Raw genomic sequence first — 21,964 nt, 5'->3', positions numbered from 1 at the left:
TTCTGCTGAGGTTTCTGGGTCAGCTGAAGATCCTTTAAGTGCTAATTGCACATGTTTGTCCTGAACACCCAGCAAATGATTAACTGGGTGGAAATCAGGAGCCTATGTCAACGACTTAATGTTGGTGTCCAAAGTTTCAGTTATTTCTGGTTCCACACCTGAATCAAATAATGATTCATTAGCAGGTTTCCTGTCAGTGGTCATAATTCACCATGACACCCAAATCTTTTCTATACGTTAGATGGAACGGGCCTTAATCCACTCAAATATTTTAGTGTTTTTTCTGACCACCAGCAGAAGAGACAACACAAATAAACAAAAATGCTTTATTTTTAACCAGTCGGGAAACAGATGTTAAAACTGTGAGCGGCAGATGGGTCCGCAGTCTGACCTCGGTGACATCCCTGAACCTGTAGAAATCCGCTAGTTCAGCCGCGGCCGCCAGGATGCAACCGACTGGCTAAAGTCTCAGCTCGACTCTCATCCAAGCAGCTTAGAGCCGTAATTAAATCATTAAATTCTTGTCTACGCTTCACAGAGCCGAGCCAAATTGACTTTCACCAACCTCATTTTCGATTTGAACACCAAATAATGATTTTCTGCCAGTCTAATTACAAAGCTCAACATCTGATCAGGCTGGCATCCGGCCGGGAATTATAACAGGGGCCCGGCATTAGACCTCATTACCAGGCCGAGTGCAGAATTATTACATCTTGTAATTGGACGGGGACATTTATCAGCAGGGTTGGCATGCTTTGCAATAACATGCTCTGCTGAGCTGCGTTCAGAGTCCACAGAAAACAAAGACGATCTGGAAGTTTATTTGGTTTTAACCAACAGAAGACAAGAAGGAGCAAACATCGGCTGCAGAAACTCTGGGAGGCTGTTGGGTTTTCTCTGCTCTTGATTTATACAGAGTTTAACCCAGAACAGCTAAATCAGAGTCCTTTTAATTCAATTCATGATATTAGAGATTAGAGGACACTGAGCAAAATAAGGTTAACATCTCTGGGTTGTTATATGGATCTTCTCATTTATTTTGTCGTTTTGACTGGATTTTTTCTCTCTTCATTCTCAGCTCACTCTTTCTTTTGCTACCATTTCCACAAATGGCACCGATCTGTCTTATTAAAGCAGATAACAAATTTTATTCCACTGGATGATGAGCAAGTTAATGAAGACATTCATGAGTGTGAAAGAAAGACGTTGACACATGTTTTTTAACAAGTTTTTACTCAAACTTGGCATAGTCACTTGAAACATTGCATTATATTTGTCTCTAACTCTTTATTTTCAAGCGGATGTACACAACAAGTTATGTAAAATTTTCTATGGAGCTTAATGAGGGTAATACCATTTAAGTATTTAAAATAAGAAAGTTGAAAGAGAATGAAAATTGCAACTAAATGTAAAATTAAGATTTTAAAATTAAAAAAAAGTATTGTATTTAGGTACCATATCTTTCTAGTTGAGAATTCATCACTGCATGTACAGAAACTGCACACAGTTCTCAGGTGACTTTTAACAAAACCCCAGCAGGAAGTCAAACATGGAGGTCCAATGCTTCATAGGACGCTGACTGATGCACCGCCCCAAACTCCAGGTGGAGCTGTCCTTGACTGCGAGAACGAGAAAGACGCAGTGAGGGTAGAGCAAAGCGCTGCGTCCGGCGACCGGGGCAAAACGTCCTGCCTGCAAACATGGCCGACAGACAACATCAGAATCACACGGGCGTCACAGAGAGACAACACAACAGCAACACATCAACATCACACTATCAGAAACAACACAATGTGCCAACACGACACAACAACTCTTCCACAACACACCAAGCGTCATTTCAATAACACTCCAACTAGGCCAGTGATTCCCCTCCATCCAAAAAGTAAAAAGATAAAAAATAAATCAAAATCTTTCTTCAGACAAATGAACTAAAAAGTGAATTTTCACATACATTTTTGGATCAAAAGTAAATTCAAATTAACACCAAAACATAAATTTTGCTTAGCAGTTAGCATCATTCGCTCACTTGTGTGAGGATCTGCTTTGCTGAAGATGTCCGTGGAGCCGCTCCAGTACTGAACCGCTGTCTTCCCATGGTAATCTCTGATGTTCGTTTTAGCATCTGGTGAAGAGAAAAACACACCTCAAAGTGTCTGATTATGTAGATTTTTATTTACACAGTTGATTTTATTGTTTTTAGACTTTTAGATCTTTTATCCTCCATTTGTCCACTTTCCTCAGATTCTTTGGCCAGTGAACAAGGACTGGAAAGCAAACAGATGAAGAAGTAAGAGATTACATGGAGATCTGGCTGACATAAAGGAAAAAAGTTAGGACTGAATTAGGAGTTTAGCACAAAATAGCCAGTATTTATTCCTACTTTTATAGAGAAGCTGGAAACAGCGGGATGCTCTGTTTGGATAGAGTAGTGACTTAGCGATCCTAAAGTCCATCTTCATGTCACTGCATGATGTGCAGACAGACCTGTGGGGTCATTAAAGCTGAAACCAATCAAATAATGAAGCCTGCAGCTGACCTTCATTAACAAACGGTTAGACCTGTGCCTGAGAAACCACTTTAAAACTCTTCAACCTCCACAAACAGGCTCAGAGAAAAGCTCAGAGACCACACAGACACGGCGAGTAATTACAGATAAAACGTGAAGCTGAGGAGGTCAACACCTTCCTCTGACTGAGGAGAGACGGCAGCTTCTCAGGATGAATAACACAGCAACAACATCCAGCTTCACTCCAGCAGAGCCACACCTGCTGGTCCGCTTATCTGAAGCACCAAACTTCCAGGAAACTTCAAACTGGAAATAAACACAGAGGATGTCTGTGAATAAACTGAAAAGCGTGCACCAGGTCAGTTTTAAAGGTGACCAATTATGCTTCCTGGAACAGGTTAAGACAGATCTATGGGCGATACAAAACATTTTCTTTACATTTGACGCACAAAATCATTCTTCAATAACCAGATTTTAGTCTGCTTCTTTCATACTGAGCCGTTTTAAAGACTATTGTCACTTTAAATGCAAATGAGTTCCACACCCCCCAACTCAACGTTTACACTCGCACGTGAAAATGGCTGCCAACAGATGTGCAATTACACAACCGTACATCTTTGAAAAGCAGAAGTGGAGCCTCCAGAACAACCAACAAGAGTGCAGCAACTGGTTTCTGGATGGTGAGTCAACAACAAAACACCGTCTTTTCCAGCAGATTCCAGCTCGGCTTCGTTATGGTTGCTACGGTACCTGCTGATTTGTGACGTTACATTCGGAAGGCTTTTGAAACGACAAATTTTCCAGACACCAAAATAAAAAAACAATAATTTTAATAAAAATAATAGTTTTTATTTATAAAGAACTTTTCAAGACACTCAAAGACGCTGTACGGTAATAAAGATTAAAAAACAAGTGAGAATAAGCAAACATGCTGGAACTTCCCTGGTGTTGCTAGGTAACGGGCTGGGCTCCGCAGGCGTTGCTAGGTAACGGGGCAGTGCCTGCTGATTTGTGACGTTACATTCTGAAGGATTTAGAAATGGCTCATTTTCCAGAGACTAAAAAACATGAAGATATTGACAAAAAACGGCTTGGTGAGTTTTTTTTTAAGTGCTTGGGCTGTTTTTTTAGAAGAATCAGAGACCCAAATGGAAACATTAAAAAAGCATAAAATGTGATTTTTGCATAATAGGTCTCCTTTAAGGCTAAAGCTGAGCTATAATAAATGAAAACATACCAAAGCTGGATGATGATTGAGAAAGTCAAACCTGATGTCATTGAGATGCTGTTGGGTGACTTGAAACTGGATGTGAAAGCAAGAAACCCCTGAAACATCTCACAGCTGAAAGTGAGGAGTTCCTCCTAACTTTTTAGCGGTGGGTGTAATTTTCCTGAAATAAAACACAAACTGCAGGAGTGGAGAGTTTAGTTTCCCTCAGCTGGAGTTTAAAGATCCCGTTTCATGTAAAGTGTGTTTAAGCGACGCGCGTCCTTCTCTCTCTGCTGCGGAGAGCAGCTTGGATTTCGCTACAGTCGCAGCAGAAACTGTGTTTAACGCTGGTGGGAGGACGAGGGTGGGAGTTAAAGTGTCGGTAATGACGAGGGTCGGTTACCGTTGGTAACCATTAGCCACTCCGCTCAGCCTCCAGCCTCCTCAGGTGGGACATCAACACGAGCCGCATGCGTCCTGGTTTTTCTTCACAAAACTCTCGAAGTTAAACAACAGATCCGCCTACAGCTGAGATGGAAACACAGCGAAATGATGAAACAACCAGAGCTTTACAGTGAAGATTAAGAATCTGGTTTTCCATCTGAATACAGTATCAGTAATCTGTGTGTCCAAAAAATATCCCTCTAATCAGGTATCAGGTACAGGTACAGGTATCAGGTATCCTACAAAGTTTGTGAACAATAGTCTAGGATTTATTGGCATTTTAAAACCTAATTTGACTTGACGATTCCATTGGCTTTGTTTTCATTATCGCAAAACACTGAATGTGTTAAAGGCGAAAATGTACATTTTGCATATTTTCATACTTCAATTTGGGTTTCTACTGCTTCTAAAGCAGCCCAAATGCTTAAAAAAACCAAAAGCCACTTTCTGGCAAAAAGTTAATGTTTAGTGCTCGTTGTTACTGTTGCTAATTTTAATCTTTATAACTGGACTATGAGTGTCGCTTTATAAATGAAATGCATTATTTTTATAATTTTATTTGGTGTCTGGAAAATAAGCCGTTTCAAAAACCTTCAGAATGTAACGTCACAAATCAGTAGGCACTCTAGCAAAGCCCAGCCCCGTCGCCTAGCAGCCCCAGTAGAGCTCCAGCATGTTTGGTCAGCTGGTTTTACCACACTATAATGGCTGCTGGAAAAGACAAGTGTTTTGTTGACTTGCCATCCAGAAACCACTTGCTGCATTTTTGTTGATTGTGCAGGAGGCTCTACTAATGCTTTTCAAAGATGTATGGTCGCATAATTCCGTATCTGTTAGCAGCCATTTTCACCTGTGAGTCTAAACGTTGAGCTGAGGGGGCGTGGTCAGTAGCTGCTTATTTAAATTTAAAGTGACAAGACGCCCTAAAACCTCTCAAAATAGAATCTCATTATCTAAGAATGACTTTGTAAAAAAAACAACAACATAAGTAACACAGATTTATCCTGACCTGTTCAAGGAAGCCTAATAGAGCACCTTTAGATTGCATACAGATGGTCTCAATTATTCCTCAATTTCGTTTTGGTTCTGCTGCAGCAAAACATCTGAAACCATGACACATCTACCTCCAGGCTTCACAGCTGGCGTTCCAGCAATGCTACATTTGGTTTGGTTGAACACATCCACTCTTCTGATGTCCAGATATATAAATTTTGGACCAATCTATCCACATAAATCCACGAGGATCCATGGGTTGTGGTCCAGGTCCGTCATGGAGGCAGCTGGAGACCGGAGCACGGAGGAATGGAGCTGGAGGAGGTTCAACTGTCAATCTGAGCTCTTTGTTGGCAGCAACGCCTTGCATCAGTGCTTTCTTCTGGCCGGTGAGTCTGTGAGGCGTAAAGATGAAGAATCCCTCGCTGACTGACGCTCGCTGTCTGAATATCAATTCGAAATGTGCATATAAAGAAAACCTGCCTGGAAAACAGACTGACAGCAGAGAAAAAAAATATTCTCCTGACATTGCGATTGTTTCTTAAAATTTCTTTGAATGTCTAGTCTGCACAGAAGCAGCACATGTGGAGTTTACAGGAGCAGAAAATGTCAGTTTGCCCATCCAAAGGGCCTTTATTCAGATTAAAACTGAGTCAAACTTGTGTAAATAATACAAAATGTGTTTCTTTGGGTGTGACTCACTGTATGTGCTGATGAGGGTCTGAACAACCTCCTGATGTCCGTGAATGGAGGCGAGATGAAGAGCGGTGTAACCCTGAAAATAATGACACAAGACAAGCTGGGCACTCCCAACATCTTCTATTTACATCAAGAATTACAAAAACAAACTAAAAAAAATATTTTAAAGTGAATCAAAACTGTACCAAGTAAAATAAATCACTCTTCCTTTACAGCAGGATAAAAAAAGTCTGTTTCTGATTGGTCTGTTGATTGATTTTCTGTCAAACTATTTTTTTTTGGGGGGTGGGGGGGGTTGCACAAAGCTCTATATTTGCAGCAGTAATAGAAATATAACTTTCAAATGTACTTATTAATATGCAAACTAGATGCTTCCTGCACAAAAAATACCTGCAGACTCTGGAAAACATTTTGTTAACCAAGCAGGGACTTTCAACCTCAGTTCATGGCCTTAAATGGTGCAGAAATGAGCAGAAAACTGCCTAAAGGAAAATGATTCTCATGTAAGTTTTATAGCAAATCATTTCCATTCAGGGACAAACACGCTGGTTAACCTTTACCTTCAGAAGTGGAAGTGAAATTAATGATATGTCTTAATTAATTAATATGTCTTACTATTCTTCTAATAAATTAGGGAGAGAAAAATTTCAACAAATACTGGAAATGATCTCATAAAGGGCTGAAGCCATCAATTAGATTAATCGATGATTGAAATAATCACCAGTACTAATTTCATATTTGAATAATTGTTAATTGGAGAGTACAGACTCAAAAAAGGCCATTTGCTAAAAAAAACAACATAATTTTGAGAGGAGTAATTAAGCCAAAACTATGCAAAAATATATATACATTTTGCACTGATGATAAAAAAATATATAAATAAATCTGCTGAAGTGGTATAATTTTAGCTTTAACTCGTTCAAATTCTTTAATGAATTATCCAATCAAGCAGATTTTGTCACCCAATTATAAACTGGTTATCCCAAAAAATAAACCAACAGATCAGCTCTGCACTGTATTGATGTGAAGTCAAGCAGAAACAGCTGAGCTTTACATGTTACAAGTATTTTCTTAGCAGAACTGCAGAAACACAAAATCTTACCAAGTATTTTTTCTAGTGCGAATATATTAGTACTCCTGAAATAAAACTAAACTAAACTACAAATAACTTTTTAGCAAGAAATATGAGCTTGTTTTAAGACAATAAATCTTGAATATTAACAAATATACAAAGTATTAGTTTTACCGGCAGATTGTTTCACTTATGGGAAAATGTCTTTTATATGTGGAATAATTTGCCAGTAGAACTAGCACTTTTTTTTATTACTAATATTAAGAAATTATTGACCAAACAAACTCCTATATCTTGCAGAAAAGTTGCTTGTAAGTTAGTTTTGTCTTATTTTAAGTGAACTAAGATATTTACACTAGAAACTAAACAATAAAATACTTGATAAAATATAGTTTTTGCACAACAATTGTTTGAATGTTTGTCTTACTCAGAAATTAATTATTTGTTTGTTTGCATCTGTTAATGTGTTTCTTAAACAAAAAATCTGCAAGATGTGCCAATTTTTTTTTATCTGATTAATCGTCAGTGTATTGACAGATTAATCGATAACTAAAATAATCGTTTTTTCCAGCCCTACCTGCAAAGATATGCAAAATAAAGAAACTAAATAAATGGATAGCAACAAAATGATTGGCTGATTGCATCAAATAAACCAATCAGATTTAAAGAAAGTGTAAACAACTGGAAGTTATTTTACTCTGCAGGATTCAGATTTGATCACTTCCTGTTCTTTGTGTCCATTTGTTTCCTTCGCTGCTGTCAGAAACTCGTCGACTCAGAGCCGGTATCGTGTTAAACGCGAGTCGTTTGTAGTTTTTGACGGCCTGCTGCTCATCACCTGGAGCTGCTGTCAGCGTCTGAGACGAGCAGAAGCTCTCCTCGCTGTCAGAAAGCCGTTTAAACCCGACTCCGGTGACAGAAGACTCAAAGCAGAGGTGGAAGTCTGCGTTCATTAGGAAGACGAGTCTGTAGATTACACGGTAAACTCTCATCACAGCCTTGGCCCTGGAGGACGTTTGATGTGGAAACACAAAGACTCCTCCTCACTGTCACACTCTTCCTGCTGTCCCAGCAGCAGCGAGACAACCAGCCGACTCCGGATCAGAGGATACAGAGTCATTTTCGCCTTTTAAAACACGGATTTTGTTTTCCCGGACGAACAGCTGCTACAGAAGGCCGACTGTTAGATGCCACTTTCAAGGGTCTGGATGTCAAAGGAAGACAGGCAGCATGAAGACGTAAATATCTGACATTTCCCTCAAACGTTGAGCTGCTTTCATGTTTTCAGACGCTCTTTGAGTCTAATATCAGCTCTAAAGGCCACAGCAGCAGGGGGTTCTGGGAGCCACATCAAGGCCAGACGGCGAGCCGAAAAGGAAACATCCACCTGGAGCACAAACTGGTCTGATCTGTTCTCCATTCAACAACATTAAATCTCAGATTTTTTGCAAAAACAATCAGAAATTTGTTGGATTCTGCGGCAGATCATCAGTAGGCTAGCTGAGAGGCTAGCCTGGCCATTGCCCTCCAGTTGATTCTCATCTCCCTTCAGTGCTCTGTCTGGGATTTCTCCCATTGAGCTGGATTTCTCCAGTTGAATTTGAAATCGATGAAAAGAAGTTGTGAACGATGGCGTTGATTTTCTGCACTATTTTAAAATTGTAGTTTCAGTAACAGCAGCAGAGGAGGTGAACAAAGTCATTCAGTCTGTGTTGGATGAAATTCCCATATATTTTAAACGATGTGGCAGATATATTTATTTTTATGAAGAACTTTGTCGATCAAAAGAACGCCAACACTGATCTAAGGAAACTAAATTCAACTGCAGAAAGAACAAACAAAAATAAACTAAAAAACAAAACACAAAGGAATGGACTAATATGGCAACAATTTTTAAACTATAATGGATTCAGATAAAAACTAAATATAGCTAACCTAAATAGTAATAATGAACCCAAGAAAGGATGAGAAAAGAAGCAATAAAAAGAACTAAAGCACAAATACTAGAAGATCACAAGACTTTGTTTCAGGCTTTTACGTAAAAGAAAGTTGGTGAATTTGCTGAGTAAAAATCAGCTTCAGACTTTGGCTGCACAAAATGTCAGTAGCTTCGTCTCCATTATAAATGTGCCCAAAAAATGTAAAAAAAATCCCCACAATTTTGCAAATGTGATGCTTCCATTAAATAAGAAACGCATGTGAATAAGTTTGTTCAGGCGATAAGTCATTAAAAAACATGATGATGGTGCGCCATCATCATCTGACCACTTCTTGTCGTCCTCTTCGTAGTTTCCACCAGTAGCAACATCCGATTGTTGATCACATGACTCAGGCGACGCAAAAAGTGCTTCCATTGCAATTTTGTAAAATACAGTAATTTTGATTACACCGACAAAACAACCTTATCCTTATTGAACAATGAGTTGAAATTGAAGTGTTTCCATTGAGCAAATTTATTTCTATAATTCCAGCTTTCGCTGTTATACAATCAATGGAAACGCAGCTACTGATTTGCATTCCAAATATCCACATGTCTATTAATTGTGTTAAATCCAAATGAACAGTCTCTACCTACCGACAGCTAAAACACAAATTTAGTTTTCATAAATGTAAGGAGACACTGGAAGATGACTCACCCCCTTCAGCGAGGAGTGGAGAGAAACAGAGAATCAGAAAACATCAGGAAATGTTTTGGCTCTGATCATTTAAAATATGTTTCATTTTCAACACGGATCTGAGATTTAAGAAATGAAAAAGATCAGAAACTCACATGCTGTCAGACCAGCGGAGAGAAAGAAAAGATAATTGAAATAAGAAATATCAAACTTTCATTTCCATCCATCCGTTTATCCATCCATCCATCATCAATTGTTAATTCTTCTCAGTAATGAATCAAAGGAAATCTCAGAGCTTTTCTTTATTATTTTAAACTAAATCCGTTAGTTTTTCCGGATTTGTTCTCTTTTTTCCCCACATTCAGGCGACTCTTCGGACGAATACAGACCAGGAAAATCCGTCCTGTTGAAACCCTCCAGTAAATCCCAAACGTTTTTCTCGTCTTCTTGCTGTTTTCTGGATTATTGATTTTTGATTTATCTGTGACTCCAACAGAGGCTATTTCGATCAGAGCCATTACAGCCTTAACGATCAGAGACAGAAAGTTAATTATGTAGTTATGGAGCCAATAAGTGACTTGTCTGCTATGGTTTAATCCGCCGAGAGAAAACATTATCTCCTACAGGCACATCTTCATCAGCAGAGGAAGAGGAGCGGAGGAGGAAGAGGAGTGAGATCCAGCAGATCCTGTGTTAAATCCTTCAGGATTTAATTTATTCATCCATTGACCCCCGTCCGTCCATCCATCCATCCATCCATCCCACCTGCTCACACATCCTCACCGATCGGACGTTGACATCGGCTCCAGAGTGAACCATCATGTCCACGGCCTCCTGACGGCCTTGCTTTGCTGCCCAGTGGAGTGCCGTCTGAAACACAACCACACACACCTGAATGTCAACTAAAACACACACCTGTAACACAATCACACACACCTGAATGTCAACTAAAACACACACCTGTAACACAATCACACACACCTGAAACACAACCACACACACCTGAATGACAGCTAAAACACACACCTGTAACACTATATATCTGATAGACATACAGAGAGTAAAATGGCAGCATAATTGGTGTCGCTGTTTTTAAGTTAAACTGAGCAGAAACACAAATTAAGAAGCTGCTAAAGGCCTCCAGGGCAGCAGGGGGCGCCCAGCAGCAGAAGTTGGGTCAACAGATTCACAATCAAGAAGCCAGTGTCACCTAAAAAACTAAAAGGCATCCTGTTTGACAAGTTTAATCCTCTGTTTTACCACAATTTGAATTATCTAGACAGTCCCTCCAGTTTTTTGTGATTCCACAATTGTTGAAATTCACGCGAAAATCAGCAGATTCCTGCATTATTTTCAAAGAAAGTCACATTTACCATCACATATAAGTGCAAATTCTCCATGAGAGAGGGGTAAAATTATTTTGTACCCCGTACAAAATTTTTTATTCAAAAACAAACTTGAAGCATTCAGGTAGATCTATGTGCTCCAGTTCTGACCTCCATAATGTAATTTTAAAAGAGCCTTACAAATATTTCTAAAGTAGCACCACAAAATCAGTGATTTTGATTGAAAAAAAGAAAGAAAAAAATCTGGAGGGACTGCCTATAAGATTCATGTGCATAAACAATTATTTTTACCAAGCAGTGAATGTTGGCTCTTGAAAGGCACATCAAGGTAAAAATGGAGGTCAGAACTGGAGCAGAAATCATAACACCTATGTGAATGCTGCAATACGTTTAATTTTTGTCATTATAAACACCGTGGTAAATTACACGCAGACTGGTCTCACCACACAGAGCTTTTTAATCACTGAGCTAGATGCCGGATGGTTAGGTCTCCGAGCTGCAACTCTCCTGACACTCTTCACTGATAAAATCTTTACTTTATTTAACCAAATTCAAGCTGTACACTTCGTGATTGCTATTAGCTTCACTTTCATGTGTTCAGCTGATTTCTCTCTTTTTCTTAACGTTATAAAATAATTTTGTCAAGAAGGTAAATATAATTAAAGTGAGCTATGATGTTAAACAGAATTGAGTGAAGAAAGAGTAAAAAATTATAATATATGCCCTTCAAAATAAAACAACTACAGATGCAGCTTTGAGAACCATAGACCGCAGATGTGTAGCTTCTTATGATAGTTAAAGCAATTAAGTCAATCAAATAAAATGGTTTTAATTCTGCTAAATGATTTTTAAATCAATAAACCAGTAAATAAACTGCCTGAAAGATGTAGATTAGTTTTTGTATTCCTCAGATCTTCATGGGAATATTCGTCTCTGCGCTGCAGGAATGTTGCCTTTTTCTCCCCGCTGCATTCAGCTTTGAACCAATCTTCTCCGTTAAGACGTTTTCCAGCTTCAGCCTTTGTGTCAGACAGACAGAGAAACGCGGCTCGTTCAATAAAGTCCCGCTTTGAAGTGAATTCATGGTTAATTAGTTTAAACAGCTTTGGCTGCGACAGACAAACTGCTTTGCAGTAATGTGAGCTTTAATTCAGCCCAGTGGGATTTAATTCTCGACTAAAGAGCCACATTCAAGGACGGTTATCCCATCACCATTGTGCTGAATGGAAATGTGTTGCTAATCGTGTTTGTTAATGTCCCCTAATCAATCTGTGTGAGCACGACTGTGAAGGACACAAAGAAATCACCTACATCTGAAACACATTTAGAAAGAAGGAAACGATTTTTAGAAACTGTGAGACGAGCAGAAAGGAGCAGAAAATGATAAAACAAATAGTCAATCTGAAAGCTTTCCTTGTGTCAGCAGAAGCACTGAAAGATGTACTGTGCATTTCAAGCTAAGGGAAACTTCCAGAGGAATAACTGAAACTGTCAGACGGCTGCAATAAACGGAGAAATTAAATTAATTTAATGTCCCGTAGGTAGGCGAAAGAACAAAAACGTTTGAAACAATTTTTATAAAACAGAGAAGTTTCTGATCGCTGATCAATCTGTCAACTAATTTTCCCTTCATCAGCACTGATTAGTTAATAAACCTGAAAACTGCTGCGTGTTTTGGTAAACATCAACAGAGAGCATACAGTTTCCTTTTAATTTCCTGAAAATCCAAATACATTTTATTAAAACACACTTCAAAACAGAAATAAGGATATTATTAATTTGTGTTTTTTGGATTCTGGTTTACTTTTACCAAATTAACTACACAGTTTTGTTATCCTAAATATACTTACATTTAGTTACAAAGTAAAATAAAGCTGACACAAATGAGAAACCACGAACTCCTTTATGATTTCAAATAAAACTGTACTTTAAATTAAAATGCTATCTAAGTTATTGTTTTCTGCTCAGTACATCCAGAAGGTACAAATCTCAAGATAAACAAAATTTTTTTGTTTAGATATCAGGATCAAACTTGTCGATAGTTTTTAATGATGTTCTATTAATTCTAAATCCCAACAATTTCTACACACTAAATCCACAACAAGACGCAAAATAACAGGAGAAAAAAACAAATTCAGAATCTTAAACTTACAAACTGGGTGAATCCAAAGGAAAGTAGAAAAGAAACAAACAGTTTAACTATAAATTTATTCTTGACAAGTTTAATCAAACCAAACTTTTCTGTTGGCAAGTTTCTTTGGCAAACTAAATGTTTAGCTAGCAAGCTAAATTTTAATTAACACACTAAATATTAATCTCCAAACTAAATGTTTAGTTAGCAACCTAGATGTTTAGTTTATAAACTAAACATTTGGCTCCATAATAAATATTTAGCTTATAAACTACATTTTTAGTTAACAAGCTAAATATTTAGTTTCAAACTAAATATTCAGCACTAAATATTCAGTGCTGAATATTTAGCGCTGAATATTGTGCTAATATTGAGTGCAAAATATGAACAAGCTTGTTCACGATTTTGCTTTAGTGAACAAGCTAAATATTTAGCTCCAAACTACAGTAAATATTTAGTTCTGAGTTATCTAAATATTTAGTTAGTTCTATCTAAATAAAGCTAACTAAATATTTAGTGGAGCTAAATATTTATTTAGCTTCAAACTAAATAAATATTTAGTTAGGAGCTAAATATGTGTCTCCAAACTAAATATTTAGCTCTGAGCTAGCTAGCTAAATATGTAGCTCCAAACTAAATATTTAGCTCTGAGCTAGCTAAATATTTAGTTTGTAGCCTAAATATTTAATCCTTACCCATCCAGTGTTTTCAGAATAAACCACATAAGGTTTATTTTCTGTCATCTCTGAAAAATCCAAAAACCCTTTATTCCTAATTTAATTACAATCTCTGACAGTTTGTTACTTTCTTCCTTTCATGCTGCTGCAGCGAATCAAACAATCCAAACACTATAGTCTGCTGATATTTTTAGCCATTTATTTCCTACGTGCTGATCTTCGGCTAAAACGGGTGCAGCCCGCGGTTGCCTGCAGGAAGGTCAATTGAGGTTTGTTTTGTCCTGTGATGGCGGCCCGACGCAGAGCGACTGCTGAGGCTGGACAGGCCAGGCGAGGCAGCGGGTGGAGATTTCATTAGCAGGTGCTAACCGAACCCGGCATCAGTCTGTGTCTCCACCTGAGACCCAAACACAAAACCCTCAACGCACCTAAATTACAACCTCACAGGTTATCTTCCCTTAAAGTGGGCATTTCTGTTTGCTGTAATTATTACCGATGGTGACACGTTATGCTGATAAATCTCCTGATTCAGCATGTTTTCCTTCCAAACAATTCTGGATCAGTTCTACGGGTTTTATGGTTTTTAAACACAGCAGTCACAGTAAAAACACAAAATTTCATCAAGTATTATTGGTTTAGTTTCTGGTGCATTTAAAGTAAGAAAAAGACTAACTTATAAGTAACTTTCAGCACGAAATAGGAGCTTGTTTTAGGTAAATAATTCCTTAATAGTGATGAAAAAGTATCATTTCATTTGGAAGATTATTTCACTACAATGTCAATACACCATTTTATTTACTGTATCTTTGCCTTCCTAAAACAATAGCCTAAGTCATATTTTGCCAGAAACCATTGTAAGTAAAACATCTGCTTATAAAATTTGAACTTTTCCATCAATATTAAGAAATTATTGACTAAAATATGCCCCCAAATCTTGCTGAAACGTTACATTGGAAAAACACAAATTATTTTTAGTCTGGTTCCTAGTGGTAATATCTTAGTACACTTGTAATAAGACAAAATTATCTTACAAGTAACTTTTCAGCAAGAATTAAGAGCTTCTTTTGTCACTATTTGTTTTAATATTAATAAAAAAAGTACTAGTTCTACTGGCAGATTATTTCACTTTTAACAAGACATTTTCCTGTTACACGTGAAACAATCTGCCAGTGGAACTAGTACTTTGTATATTTTTCAATATTCAAATAATAATAATAAAAAAGTTTTCAGCAAGATATAGGAGCTTCTTTTAGTCAAGAATTCCTTAATATTGATGAAAAAGTTCACAGTTCTACTGTCAGATTATCTAACTTTTCTGGTTATAAATGAAACAATTCCTTATCAATATTAAGGAATTATTGACTAAAACAATCTCCTATATCTTGCTGAAAACTAATAAGTGTACTAAGGTATTACCACTAGAAACTAAACTAAAAAAATGAAGATACTTTGTGAGATTCTGTGTTTTTACAGTGTATTACCTGGATTTTTAAACAGTAATTTACGTCAGATCCATCAGTCAGTTGCAGCTTTTGCATAAAAGCTAAAGACGCTCCGTGTCAAACGTTCACATGTTTGTGAAAGATGACAGACACCCGTCAGGCTCAGCAGGAAGTCCGGCCCACCATCAGACTCTCTGAGGAGGGAGGACTGCCGGCGGTGACCCGGCTCAAGCTGCCAACCGCCTGCCTGCAGCAGCATCTGTTGGATCCAGAGTGACGGGCAGGATGAGGCGCAGCAGGAAGGAGACCATTGAAAAGGAGAAAATTTCACTCCCTCTGTCTTGATCCAGCCAGGCGTGAAAAGGAGCCTAATGCTCTCAAGTGGTACGAGGATTACGCCACCGATGCTGTAATTTCTGCTCCAGAGCATCGAAATGCTCCTCCGAGTTTCATCTTAATTAGGGCTCGGCAATACGATTTAAGAATAAAATCTCAGATTTTGAAGGAGCAGTATTATGTAAAATTGACTTTATTGAGCTTTAGATCATGTTATCATGTTATTCCCTCATCAAAATAATGCCTGGAGTGTTGCTTTAATTCATTCATTCATGTTTGAGAAACCCTTTCATTTCCATGACAACCAAAATGCCTTGGGGGGCCTAGCCCCGCCTTTGAGGACGAAGCTCCACCTCACAGCTCACCTTCCTACTCTGAAAAAAAAGAGAATGGAGCTCCAACTTTAAAAAAAAGATAATTTGTTACATGTTATTGAATTAAGACTTATTACGCTTAATATATTTACATGTATAAACTTAATTTGATAACTAGTAACTAATTAACTCAATATTTTAAAGTTTTGTCTTGTTTCATTTTAAGCGTCTGCCTCACAGAGCCCCTTCTCCAGTGATTCCCCCAGTCAGGTCCTTCAGACTAGCCACCAGCAATTAGCAAACACCTGGTGGTACTGAGCATCTGCTGAGCCACTTCTCAGTCCAACGCTGAGAAGTGGCTCCCTCTAAAATTAAACCAAAAAAGCTAACTTCGCTCCGCCTACAAACCTCAATCTTGGTTGGTTGAAGTGAACTGTAACATGGTTTTAATACATATGTGAATGCCAAATGAACTAGACACTGTTCCAAAAGCAAAAGCAGGGCATTGTGGGTAAATACAACCAAAACAAACGTGAGAGTTTAGCGCTAGCAGGAGAAATGACTTGTGGTGTTTTATCCAAGACAAAAGAGAAATCCTACAATCGTTAAAATCTGAAGCTACTCCATTTTTGTTTCTATTTCGTGAAGAAGGAAGTTGCGCTCAGTGTCTTGGAGGTTTTTGTGTTCTTTCCTTCAGTGGTTCTTGATGCAGCGCCACCACAGGCGAGGAGGGGAACATGTCTTTCTATCAGTTTGGATTGTTTGACACGGTGCATTATGAACAGCAGCTGAAAATGTAACAAGTGCTGAGATCTTTCTCCACCGATTAAACCAAGTCTACCAGGTGTGAAAACACCCTTAAGGTGATGCTTGAGCAGTCAATGTTTTGCCCGCAGCACAAAAGAAATCTAAGTTCAGTCATTTCCAGCAGACGGATTCTCTTAAAGCAGCCAGTAAAAATCAACTCACCCCCTTCATGAATATCCAGGTTGCCATCCCATGAGGCCAACAGAGAAAGTCAGAAACAAGAAATTTAGTCTCATCTGTTCAGATTCAGGAATCTGTTTAGATTTAGAAACTTGTTCCAAATTAGAAAACTGGTAAGAGTTGGAAAACTGTTAAATGTCAAACTGTGAAAGACAGTCAGAAAGCCTGAAGAACTACTGATCCAGATCACTTTGAATAGAGTCAGGAATCAGGAATGAGTTCAGAATCATAGAAACTGTTCAACTTCAAAGCTGGAAATCCAAACTCAGAAATCTGCTCAAGATCTGAAAAATGCTGATGCAACAAATTGGGTGGAAAAAAGGTACAAGCAGAGTATCCAAAAATTACTTACTTTTACTTAAGTAAAATAAAATCAGGCAAAAGAAAATTTTTCCAAATCATTTTCTTTTTAAATATAAAACTTACTAAACTTTAACAAAAACTGTAGGTGTGGATTTTTGGTTAAAACATGTTTGTTTTTCATTCAGTGGGTAGAAAATCCAGACATTTTACTCAAGTAAGAGTAGAAATACTTCATAAAAAAATTATTGAAGTAAAAGCAAAAAAGGGCAGAGTAGTAAAAATACTCCTAAAAGTACATTTAAAAAAAAAAAGTTACTCACATAAATGTAACTAGTTACTACACAACCTTAGAAGAAAGTAAAACTCTGAAAAGCTTCTAGAAATCCTGGACAACTGTTCAGTAAGACTTTAAACTTAGAGAATAGTCTGGATGCCAGGAGGAAGAAAAGATGAGCTGGATATGAACCAGTTTTGTTAACCACCTAAACGCTGAACAGCGTGGTTTGAATAAAAACATAAAAAGTTCAAAATTCTTTCCTGGTTCTGTTTTTATTTAAGCTCTCTGGTGATGGAATAGCATCCTGACCTCCTGATGAGATTCCTCTTTATCTCCTCCTCATCCTCACCTGCTGTCTGACTCTCAGCAGCGTCTTATCCACACTAATAGGATCGTCACTCTGCAGCGCCACATTCTCCTCCATTCACTCCAATAAGCAGATTACCGACGTGTTTACGGCTCTTTGAACATTTCATTTCCTTTAAGCCAATTATTCTCTCAAAGCGCTCAGCTTTCCAGTTTCACTGCCTGGTTGCACGGTAACAGGAAGCTGACCCACTATAAGGGATGTTTCACATGTTTACTGCAGTCAGTTGTTGAATTTCTACTTAAAGCTGCAGTATGGTACTCTTATTAAAAATATGTTTTTTACATATTTGTTGAAGCTGTCACTATATCGCGACAGTAGAAAAACCAGGAGGCGGATCTTAGCGCTGTCAATCATACCTGTGTGTAGGCCTGTTGCAATAAGCAACTAATCATTGGATAAATTAAAACAAACTTAATTTCAACAAACAAAATAATTTCCATTTAAATTTATTGTTTTTTTCTTTTTCTACCAAAAACTGGACGGCAAAAGTCTTCAGTCTGTCACTTTGGTTTCAACTAACCCTTTTTTTTAAAGGACAATTTTGCTTACAGAGACTTTATTATTAGTTGTATTTGTTGTTTCTGTTGATTTGTTTATTTATTTACAATATTTAAAATGTCTTCCAGTTCCAATGTTAAATGTTCACTACAATTTAAGTTTATTGATCTTTGAGAATGTGTTCTTGCATTATTATGCCACTAACTACTATATTACTTGAAAATATTATTGTGTATCACAATAACTTATGGGACAATTTTTCCCAGTAAATTTTGTTATTGTGACAGGCCTACCAGTGTGCGCGCCGCTCCCTCATTCTTTGCTACGCTACAGCTTTTCCCTGTCAACGGATCCTGTTGTGAATGCTAAGGCTAGTTAGCATAGGCACTGATAACAGGGGCTAAAAGGTTTTCCTGTAATGGTAAGTTCTTTCTCCACCATTAGTACATTTAGCAGCGCATAAACGAGGATGACTGACAGCGCTAAAGCCCTCCTCCTGGCTGTTTTGGTTGTTTTTGGTCGAGAACGATGCATTTCTTCAGATTGCAATAATAGCTCAGGGAGGAAGTAGATGAGATTTATCGTTTCAGATTATCTGTCTCATGACATAGTGATAGTTTTAGCAAATATGTACAAAAAAAATTCATAAAAGTTACATACTTCAGCTTTAAAACACCAGCTGTCATTATTTTAAAACAAACTGATTTTAGGGTTTATGTTTTACTCACAGTGACGAAGTCCTTATGGGAGCAGAGAGGAAACAAACACAATACGGGTTAAATTGGGGATGGAAAAAGACTTTTTCCACATTAAATACATTTTCGAAGATGAGCAGGGCTGTCCAAACTTTTTGTCACATGGGCCAAACTTGTTGAGTGAAAAGAAAAAATACTAAAATCAAGCAAATGATGTCAGATCTGGGTTTTTGATGTACAAAATGGATGTTAGTCATTATAGATCCAAAACTTTAGATGGATTTTGAAGAAAGTTACTGTATTTAGTCAAAAGAAAGGCATCTAGATTTTAAATTATTTTAAGCTCGATTGAACATATACTTTCAGTTATAAGAACTAGATTTGGCCAGAGGAATGTAGAGAACCTAAAAATTGTACTTCAGTAAGAGTAGCACTACTTCAACATATTTTTACTCAAGTAAAAGTAAAACGTAGCACTCCAAGAAATTACGCAAGTAAAAAAGTGTTTGGTAAAAATGTTACTCAATTACTGAGTAGTTCCTCCTGGTTCATGTTCAGTTTCAGAAGCTGACCTTCTTCAACACGAGGCCGGGGTCCTGAGCGAGCAGCAGGCGCTGAGCGGCCATGTTTCCCACAGCTGAACTCCTCAGCCAGTCCTTCTCCAGCGGATCCAGCTGAACCCTGTGGAACAGAGACTGGGAGAGAAGATGTTCTTCAGCTCAACAGGAGGATGAAACCCGGAGATGTTGAGGAAGTTCAGAGAGCAGATTAAAAAAAATGGACGTATAATGGAAAATTCACATTTTGCAAGTTTTTATACTTCCATTTGGGGCTTCTACTGCTTCCAAAAACAGACCAAACACCTAGAAAAACAACCCAGCCATTTTAGGCAACCACTTCATGTTTTTTGGTGCGTCATTTGAAATACCTTTAGAATGTAAAGTCACACATCAGAAGGAACTGCCCCTGACCTAGTGACCCCTGCCAAGCTCAACCCGATACCTAGCAACCCCAGCAGAATTCGGCCAGTCACTTAGCAACCCCAGCAGAGTTCCGCCCGTCACCTAGCAACCCAAGCAGAGTTCCAGCACTTCTACTGAGCTGGTTTTGACTTACCATTTGGAAATCACTTCTCTACTTCTGCTTTTCAAAGATGTACTGCTGTATAATTGTGCATCTCTTTGCAGCCATTTTCACAAGCCAGTGTAAACATTGAGTTGGGGGGCGTGGCCAGCAGCAGGTGATTTTGATTTAAAGTGACAAGACACCCTAAAACAGTTCAAAATAGTCAGAACAGACAGACTAAAATCTCATTATCTAAGAATAATTTTTTGCAGAAATGTAATGGACATGTTTTGTGTCGCCCATAAACCTATCCAAACCTGTTCAAGGAAGCATAATAGGTCACCTTTAACTTAACAGTTTAGTCTGTTTTGGTAGAAATTTTTACAGCAACATTGATTTTTTTTCTCAAAAATGTGATATTTTTTTGCATTGCTAACTTTTTTACATCCCGCAACAGTTGCTCCCATTTTCTCAGTGGGAAATCTGACTTCCGAGGGCGTTCCAGTTGGTTTTCTGAATGGGAAGTCAGAATTTTCCAATTCTCAGTAAAACTGGAACGCAGCATTAGCATTAGCATGCTCCACTAGTGTGACATAATTTCCTCAATGATGAAGGAGTGGGGACTCTGGGTTGGGCTCTCCAATCTCTGGGGACGAGGTCGCCGAGGTGGTTAAAAAGCTCCTCGGTGGCAGGGCCCCGGGGGTGGATGAGATCCGCCCGGAGTTTCTTAAGGCTCTGGATGTTGTAGGGTTGTGTTGGTTGACGCGACTCTGCAATGTCGCATGGACATCGGGGGCAGTTCCCCTGGATTGGCAGACTGGGGTGGTGGTCCCCCTGTTCAAAAAGGGGGACCGGAGGGTGTGCTCCAATTATAGAGGGGTCACACTCTTAAGCCTCCCTGGCAAGGTCTATTCAGGGGTCCTGGAGAGGAGGGTCCGTCGGATAGTCGAACCTCGGATTCAGGAAGAGCAGTGTGGTTTTCGTCCTGGTCGTGGAACGCTGGACCAGCTCTACACCCTCGGCAGGGTCCTGGAGGGTGCATGGGAGTTCGCCCAACCAGTCTACATGTGTTTTGTGGACCTGGAGAAGGCGTTCGACCGTGTCCCTCGGGGAGCCCTGTGGGGGGTTCTCCGGGAGTATGGGGTACCGGGCCCTTTGATACGGGCTGTCAGGTCCCTGTATGACCGGTGTCAGAGTCTGGTCCGCATTGCCGGCAGTAAGTCGGGCTCGTTTCCGGTGAGAGTTGGACTCCGCCAGGGCTGCCCTTTGTCACCGATTCTGTTCATCACTTTCATGGACAGAATTTCTAGGCGCAGCCAAGGTGTTGAGGGGATCCGATTTGGTGGCCTTAGGATCTCATCTCTGCTTTTTGCAGACGATGTGGTCCTTTTGGCTTCATCAGATCGTGATCTGCAGCTCTCGCTGGAGCGGTTCGCAGCCGAGTGTGACGCGGCCGGGATGAGGATCAGTGCCTCCAAATCCGAGGCCATGGTCTTGAGCCGGAAAAGGGTAGAGTGCCTTCTCCGGGTCAGGGGGGGTGTCCTGCCCCAAGTGGAGGAGTTTAAGTATCTCGGGATCTTGTTCACGAATGGGGGAAGAAGGGAGCGGGAGATCGACAGGCGGATTGGCGCAGCGTCTGCTGTCAAGCGGGCGCTGTACCGGTCCGTCGTGGTGAAGAGAGAGCTGAGCCAAAAAGCGAAGCTCTCGATTTACCGGTCGATCTACGTTCCCACCCTCATCTATGGTCATGAGCTTTGGGTCATGACCGAAAGAACGAGATCGCGGATACAAGCGGCCGAAATGGGTTTTCTCCGTAGGGTGGCTGGGCTCTCCCTTAGAGATGGGGTGAGAAGCTCAGTCATCCGGGAGGGACTCAGAGTAGAGCCGCTGCTCCTTCACATCGAGAGGAGCCAGTTGAGGTGGCTCGGGCATCTGGTCAGGATGCCTCCTAGACGCCTCCCTGGTGAGGTGTTCCGGGCAC

The 21,964-nt window shown here is 39.3% G+C and overlaps 1 protein-coding gene across 1 annotated transcript; it reads right to left on the bottom strand.

Annotated features, from left to right (window-relative positions):
* Positions 1 to 1,167: 1,167 nt before the first annotated feature.
* On the bottom strand, positions 1,168 to 20,590 carry LOC116730036 (ankyrin repeat domain-containing protein SOWAHC). The gene is made up of 5 exons (XM_032578986.1): positions 19,491 to 20,590; positions 10,326 to 10,412; positions 5,859 to 5,931; positions 2,030 to 2,125; positions 1,168 to 1,692 (listed from the first exon to the last, which is right to left on the bottom strand). The coding sequence occupies exons 1-5, from the start codon at positions 19,542 to 19,544 to the stop codon at positions 1,544 to 1,546; spliced, it is 459 nt and encodes a 152-aa protein (XP_032434877.1). The 5' UTR covers positions 19,545 to 20,590; the 3' UTR covers positions 1,168 to 1,543.
* Between the last annotated feature and the right edge of the window lie 1,374 nt (positions 20,591 to 21,964).

The sequence above is a fragment of the Xiphophorus hellerii genome, chromosome 2, assembly GCF_003331165.1.
Source record: "Xiphophorus hellerii strain 12219 chromosome 2, Xiphophorus_hellerii-4.1, whole genome shotgun sequence".
Lineage (NCBI taxonomy): Eukaryota > Metazoa > Chordata > Actinopteri > Cyprinodontiformes > Poeciliidae > Xiphophorus > Xiphophorus hellerii.
This window is presented reverse-complemented; position numbering and strand designations above follow the sequence as displayed.